Below are 8221 nucleotides of genomic sequence, written 5' to 3'. Positions count from 1 at the left end.
AAATTCTCGTAAATTCCTCTCTCCATGATGGTAATGATTCCTTAAACGACTTAAAGACACAAACAAAACTACGATAACTATTGCTAGTGACTCAAATAAAACAAAAAACGCAAATAAAAGTTAAAATATAATAAAATATACAAACACTACACTTGAGTTTTCACTCAAGAACTCCTTTGTTGATTAATCAATGGATCGAGGGGAATTTACTCTACCTGGGATTCAGTCCTCTGGCCCTCCAAGATAGTGCTTTAAACGATAGCCATTCACCTTCTAAGAAGTTCCATTGTCCGGATTCGCTAGCTCCACCACTCCATACGAGAAAACTTCTTTCACCAAATACGGCCCCATCCACTTTGATATTAACTTACCTGCAAACAACATCAAACCAGAGTTAAATAATAATACTTTATCACCTTTCTTAAACTCTTTACCTCCCTTAAACTATCGATCATGCAAAACTTTCATATTTTCTTTAATATTCAATGATCAAGAATATGTTGCTTCCTAGAGTTCCTCCAACTTGTGAATGTGAAAATACCTCTTTCTTGAAGCCACGGTGAGATCAAGATTAACAGTCTTCAAGCCCCAAAATGCCCGGTGCTACAACTCAACGGGAAGATGTCAAGATTTTCCGTACACGAGCGTAAACGGTGTAGTACCCTACAGTGTCTTATATGTGGTTCGGAATGCCCATAATGCGTCATCGAAATTTTCTGACCAATCTTTTCGACTTATCCCCACCGTCATCTCCAAATTTCTCTTCACCCCTCTATTTGCATTCACGACTTGACCGTTCGTTTGAGGATGGTAAGCGGTAGAGGTACGCTGAGTGACTCTATAATGAGCCAATGCTTTCTCTATGACGGTGTTACAAAAATGAGTGCCCCGAGCACTAATAATAGCTCTCGTATTTTCGAAACCAGTAAACAACTTCTTGAGAAACTTCATAACAACTCGAGCATCATTATCGGCAAATGGTTGGGATTCTACCCACTAAGAAACATTAACGATCGCCACTAGAATATACATATGACCACCGGAAATAGGAAACAACCTCATAAAGCTGATGCCCCAAACATAAAAAAATTTCAAGAGTTTTTGGGGCATCTCATTCTTAGATGAAATATTACTGGTGCGTTGGCAAGCAACACACATCTTCAAAAATTCCATAGCATTACAACCGTCGGCCAATAAAAACCACAAGCGAATACCTTTTTGTAACATCTCGAGATTTTCACGACTAATATTAAAATATTAATTGCGCCAGAAGAATTAATTTGGGTTAGTAGAATAATAATAATATAATAATAAAGATAAAAGGATGGTGGGCTAGATATAAAGAATTAATTATGGACTTAAGAAGAAGATGGGCCTAAGGTCCATGAGCTTAGGGAGTATAAATACCCCTTAAACCCTAAATCCTTTTCATCTCCATCATTCTACACCTTAGCCTCCACCATCAAAAACACACACTCAAGCTAAACACTATCTACACTATTCTATTCAACAATCCAATACCAACCGAATGTAAGAAATAATTTATTTCAGTTGACCCAACAATTTAGAACCCGACACCGCAACCCTGGAATGCCGAATGAGTCATTTGAATCTAGATCTAGATTTATTCGGGTGTTTATTCAACCAAAAACGAGCTTAAGGGTCACCTAATCTCATATCTTGACACCCGGAAGCTACCTGGGTCATAAACGGTCAAACTCCGGCCAACCATGGTGGTTAACAGCGGCTGAAGGCGTCGGAATCGAAGAAAAACCTTAAAAACGCGAAGTAGAAAGTTGAACATAATATATAGGGCATAAAAGTATATACGTTGTATAAGTATGATTAGCGTATAAGTGTATATGCATATATGTATGTTCGTGTAAGTGTATATGTGTATATGTATGTCCGTATAGGTGTATATGCATATATGTATGCCTGTATAAGCCTTATAAGTGTATATGTGTGTCCATATATGTATATGGCGGCATATGTAAGGCGTATATGTATATGTGCCATATGTATATATATATAACGTATATGCATGTATGAAATATATGTATGTATGACGTATACGTATGTGAGAAAAAATATGGACTTGTAACGGTATATACGCTAAGAACAAGAATCAATTAATAAGGAAAGGTTACGTTTAAAACGGGAAATGACTTAGAAATATGATATAATTAGGAGTAGTTAAGCGTTGCTTGTTAACTGATACACAGTTAGCCGTGCGCAGCTCAAGAAAGGCAATACCGTAAATTCAGAAAGGATTCGTTTACAGATGAGTTTCTAGCCCCCATTTCATTGTTATGTTTTCGGGTTTGTGTGCATACTCGATGTGATTAGTTAATAAACTTAACTTTAGTGGTAAGTGTATGTTATGTGAATGTTTTATATAGTATGTATGAATGATATAGAAGGGTATGTATAAAATTGTATGAAGAAATATATGTATGACGGTATGGGTAAATAGAAAGGAGAGACCAGGCTGTTATAATATCTGAGAGGATAGGGACCAGACCCTCATAATATCTTAAAGGAAAAGGAGGACCTAACCCTTATAATATCTGAGAGGTTATAGGACGAAAGACACTTTAAAATGTATAATTATATATGTAAAGTAAGATAAAATATGAAAGTACGAAAGAAGAAAAGTAAGTGTAACACCCTTGGCAAACACAACATCCTCCCACTCTTAGGCAAATCTCACATCGGTCGTGGACAAGAGAGATCCTTGGTTCATAAGTAAATGTCCTACCACTTCAATCACCAACGCGTTTTGGGCTTAGTTGGGTGTGGAGCACATGAAAACTCCATGGTTAAGCGTGCTTAGATGGAAGTAGTACTAGGATGGGTGACCTCCTGGGAAGTCTCCATCTGGGCAACCAAAAACAAATCCGTAAGCTCTTCATGGGCAGAGTGGACAATATTGGTGGTGCGAGGGGCCGGATGTTACAGGTGGTATCAGATCCACTCTTATGCCGTTCGGGATGATGGGACACGCCTCATCGAGGACGATGAGTCCAAAGGGGGGTTGTTTGTAGCACCTTTGGCAAACATAACATCATTCCACTCTTAGGCAAATCCCACATCGTCCGTGGACAATAGAGATCCTTGGTTCATATGTAAATATCCTGCCTCTTCAATCACCAACGCGTTTTGGGCTTAGTTGGCTGTGGAGCACAGGAAAACTCCACGGTTAAGCGTGCTTAGATGGAAGTAGTACTAGGATGGGTGACCTCCTGGGAAGTCTCCATCTGGGCAACCAAAAACAAATCTGTGAGCTCTTCGTGGGCAGAGTGGACAATATTGGTGGTGCGAGGGGCCGAATGTTACAGTAAGAAGGTGAGAATGAAGATATGTACTTACGTATGTATAAAAGAAGGTAAAGCCTGTATGTATGAACTATGTGAATGAAATGTATGTTGCTTGATTAACTAGAACTCACTAAGCGTAGCTGACTTTTAGTATGCACACAGGTAAATAGGCTAAAGAAGCTAGGTTGAACAAAGACACATGGAATGATCTGAAGAATAATTTTCATGATGTTTTAATACTATTCTTTATGTTATGTTTAAAGATAAGATTTGAATGTTTTGTATTGAGTGGTTGACTTTTTAGTCAACAAAAAGTTTTTAACTAACTCTTATATTTAAAATTGTGTTTATGAGTAAATCCAACGCCAATGTAGGGTACCGGGACCGGGGCCTTACACTTTTGAGCTGTGGCATGCCCACCATGATGACCTCATGAACATTCTTGAGAATGTCCAACCCTTCTTCTTTAGTCACACACCTTCTAAGAATCCAATCACCATCAATCTTGAACAAAAACGGATCATCCCAAACTAACGTAGTAACATCTCGAAAAAAACATCTTATTTTGTTGTGTAGTCATCCCCTTCAACATAACACCATTAGAAAAATAATTTGCAAAATCAGTGAAACATGGCATACCTTGCTTTTCGACCGCAATAAAATCAATCGACTCATAAGGAAATATGTCTCTAATTTCTTCTTCACAAATCTTTTCTCTCTTCGGATCTTCTAAACGGGAAAGATGATCAGCCGCTACATTCTCTGCCCCCTTCTTGTCTTTGATTTCTATGTCAAACTTGAAAAGTAGAACAATCCACCGTATAAGATGAGGCTTCGCGTCTTTCCTTTGAAAGAGAAAACGCAAAGCTGAATGATCGGTAAAACGGTGGTCTTCGAAAGCACAAGATAGGACCAAAACTTGTCAAATTCGAAAACAATGGCTAAAAGTTCTTTCTCGGTGGGGGTTTAATTCTCTTGGGCATTTTACGTCTTGCTTGCATAATAAATCGGATGAAAATGTTTCTTTCGCCTTTGCCCCAAAACCTCCCCGACTGCATAATCGCTAGCATCGCACATGAGCTCAAAAGGAAAGCTCCAATCGGGTGAAACAAGAATGGGAGCACTCACGAGTTTCTCTTTAAAAAATTTAAACACCTTCAAACATTCATCATAAAAAAAACAGGACATCTTTCTCAAAGAATCGGGTCATGGGGCGCGTAATCTTGGAAAAGTCTTTAATGAACCGCCGATAAAAATCAGCATGACCAAGAAAACTCCTTATATCCTTGACACTTGTCGGTGGAGGAAGTCTACTAATCGTATCAATCTTCACCCGATCCACCTCTATACCGTCTCTTGAAATCTTATGACCCAACACGATCCCTTCCGTCACCATAAAGTGATACTTCTCCCAATTCAGCATCAACTTTGTTTCAATACATATCTTTTCTAGATTCTCCAAATACTGATGAAAAGAATTACCATGGACGTCTCTACCATATCCTGAAAAATGGCCACCATACATCGCTTAAAAGTGGCTGGAGCATTACAAAACCCAAATGGCATGCGTCGGTACGCAAAACATGCCATAAGAACATGTAAAAGTCGTCTTCTCTCTTGATCTTCTGGGGCAAACGGAATCTGAAAAATAACCTGAAAAATCATCAAGAAAACAATAAAATTGTTGATCTGCTAGACGCTCCAACATTTGATCAATGAACGACAACGGAAAATGATCCTTCCGTGTGACATCGTTCAATCTATGGTAGTCAATGCACACACACCAACTAGTAATCGTACATGAAGGGATAAGCTTATTCTTCTCATTCATAACAACTGTCATACCCCCTTTCTTCACAACAACTTGGGTATGACTCACCCATGGAGAATTTGATATCTTATAAATCATTTCGGCATCCATCAACTTTAAAACCTCTTTCTTGACAAATATTTGAATGTTCGAGTTAAGACGCCTTTGGGTTGGACCACTGGTTTGTATTCATCTTCCATCAAAATTTGGTGGGTACAATAAGCGGGGCTAATACCTTGAATATCAAAAGTCTCCATGCAATTGCCCCTTTATACAACTTCAATACCTTTAACAACTTCATCTTATCTTCCTCCGTCAACTTGGAAGACACATTGACGGGAAAATTTGAACCCTCTTCAAGATAAGCATACTCCAAATGAGATGGGAGAACTTTTAATACTTAACGGAGCGTGTTTTTCAGCATCTTTCTCACAAATAACTTCACTAACTCCATTATCTCGGCCAAGCAAGAACTTTCTTCTAACACTTCTTCCTTCAACTCTTCATCAGTACAAACTCCAACAAGATCGGCTCCACAAATGTAGTCAAGACACGTGTCAAAACCTGAAATAAAAGAGTTAAGAAATAAACGGAATGGCATGGTTCACTAAAATCATCTTGGTCACCAGAATGCTTCATCGACCTAGCAACATCATATGTAACATTCTCATCAGCAACCCGAAGCGTGATCCTTCCGTCATCACATAAATAAGTTCCTTCGCGGTACGCAAAACCGGACGACCAATAATAATAGGAACCCACTCGTCGGCCTCCATATCAAGCACCACAAAATCCACAAGAAAAACAAACTTGTCAACTTTTACTAGCAAATTTTCAATGGTACTCCGTGGGTACTTAACCGAGCGCCAATGACAAAGACATGTGATTCAGTTTAAGCTCGCTTAATTCCAAATTTTCATACAAAGAATATGGCATGAGATTGATACTTGCCCCCAAATCCGCCAACTTTTGACTCATCATGTCAATACAAAACAAACATGGATTAATAAACACTCCCGGATCCGACAACTTTTCCGGTACCCGACTCAACACAACCGCCGAAAAATCCCGGTTTAGAGGAATATGTTGGAGGGCTTCATTGAATGGGAGGTTAAGTTTCAACTGTCTGAACATATCAAGAAAATGCCCGTACTCCATTGTATACTTTTGATGCTTAAGGCGAGCGGGATACGAGACATAAGCGTGATCAATGACATGCTATGGCCGAACTTCAACCGACTTCTTTTCGATATTTCTTTCTACATGTGGTTCAATAAATGGTGTGTTGCCTTGCATATTACCGGGAACCTCCATCTCTATTTCTTCATGCTCCACCTCTTCATCTTCAACTTCAACTTTATCTCTGACTACCTCGGGACCCAAAACCCTTCCGCTACGAGTAGTAAATTCTTTCAAATGAGTGGCCGGATTCGGTTGAGTAGTACTTGAAAACTGTCCCAAAAGTCTCTCATCTAAACGCTGAGCAATATCACCAACAGACCTTTGAAGGTCAAGTGTGATGATTCTTCAAAAGTAGATCATGTTCGGCAAAAGTATTTTGGTTGACTTGATCTCTAGCAAGAATCTGCTGCATCATCTCTTCCAATCATCCCAAACCACCACTCATATCTTGCCCATTACTCAAACTATGACCATTAGAATCCCCATTATTATACGGACCTTGCCCCTTATAAGTAGCTTGCAACCCAGGTGGTGCGCCAGAAGGGCGCCAATTTTAATTTCCTTGATTCGAGTTCTTGTAGTTGTTCTAATTTGAAATATTGTTACTGTTATAAGCGTTTTAGAACCTGTTCTGACCAGCCACAAAATCAACCTCTTGATTAATCAACGGACACTCCATAATACCATGACCACCCCTGCACACACCTCACATGTTACCTTATGACCAATAGTAAGTCTAATCGAAGCTAATAACGCAGTCGCCAAGAGTCCCCGGCAGCGTTGCCAAAATCTTGAGGTGCTAAAAGTAGTCAAATAACTTATTAACTAAATTACACTAATCTAGACACTAAGTAATACTCTAGACTCTTTAAACTCGACTAAACTATTGACCGGCAAGTAAACCAATCGACTCTAGTAAAACTAAGTATGTCCAGATATCAAACCCACAAGACTCTTTAAATTATGTAAATTAACTAGTTAGACTCGACAAACTGACACGACTATTTATTTTTATATTTTTTAAAGGGGGGTTTTGAGTTACTGATATTAAACTAATAAATTAACTAATTTAGAAAAGAAAAGTAGCAAAACACAAGACAATTAAATTTGACAGACTCGGATGATGATGATGATGATGATGATGATGATGATGATGATGATGAAAAACCACCTAGACTTGAATCCCCTAAGTTATCAATTAATTTGGAAAATACTAGTTATGGAACTGGGATCATAAAATAGACACTTAAAAAGAAAACCCGAACAAGACCCATGACCCTTCTCAAGAAGACACCTATGGGTTTCTAACATGTTTTAAGACACACCAGTTTATATATTAAACTTCCTTATGGTTATTTAATTAATTATGAACGAGTACCTTTATAATGAAATCCTACCTTACGACGCGTAAATCAAAAGTACTTTAATAAACCATGTTTGACTAGATAGAAAAAGTTAATTAATCAAACCAAAACGAACCCCTTACGAAGAACTAAATATAGCAATCTCAATAAACAAAGACCTATCAGATTACCTATCACCTTACAAATTTTATGTTTAGCAACACTTTTATTTGTTTGACTAAAAATATTATTCATATGATCTTATTCGAATGCAATCACCAACTAGTCAAAGACACACAATATATGACCTAACAAAATCCTATAATATGGAATAACCACCAAAGATAATGTGGAATAATAAAACTAGATCAATCAAACCAAGCACACATATGAATCAATGAAATAAACCAAAAAATTTAGTGATTCATTATACCATAACGAAAAGCAAAGAAAATCAAAATCAAAATCAAACATCACAAAGGTTCATCGATAACCTAGGCAGTCTATAATGTTTTGCCTAGAATCGGAAAATCAAACAAAATACTGAAAAAAAACATGGTGAAGAT

At 38.0% G+C, this 8221-nt stretch overlaps 1 protein-coding gene across 1 annotated transcript; it reads right to left on the bottom strand.

Moving 5' to 3' along the window:
- Window positions 1-273: 273 nt before the first annotated feature.
- LOC143633783 (uncharacterized) lies at window positions 274-4845 on the bottom strand. Its single transcript, XM_077102029.1, has 5 exons — window positions 4671-4845; window positions 3960-4187; window positions 3717-3850; window positions 828-996; window positions 274-371 (listed from the first exon to the last, which is right to left on the bottom strand). Exons 1-5 carry the CDS (start codon window positions 4843-4845, stop codon window positions 274-276), a joined length of 804 nt encoding a protein of 267 aa, XP_076958144.1.
- Window positions 4846-8221: the final 3376 nt, after the last annotated feature.

Source organism: Bidens hawaiensis, unplaced genomic scaffold (genome assembly GCF_021521415.1).
Source record: "Bidens hawaiensis isolate Kalapana, Puna unplaced genomic scaffold, B.hawaiensis_p1.1 tig00006906_1, whole genome shotgun sequence".
Classification (NCBI taxonomy): domain Eukaryota; kingdom Viridiplantae; phylum Streptophyta; class Magnoliopsida; order Asterales; family Asteraceae; genus Bidens; species Bidens hawaiensis.
Note: the sequence above shows the minus strand (reverse complement) of the source record. Positions and strands in the feature narration are given on the sequence as shown.

Coding starts and splice junctions, on each gene's coding strand:
- LOC143633783 (XM_077102029.1), bottom strand. CDS start 4,845: ATGTATGGTGGCCATTTTTCAGGATATGGTAGAGACGTCCATGGTAAT. Junction 3,851..3,959: donor TATTGCGGTCGAAAAGCAAG/GTATGCCATGTT, acceptor TTACTACGTTAG/TTTGGGATGATCCGTTTTTG. Junction 372..827: donor TCATTATAGAGTCACTCAGC/GTACCTCTACCG, acceptor TGTTGTTTGCAG/GTAAGTTAATATCAAAGTGG.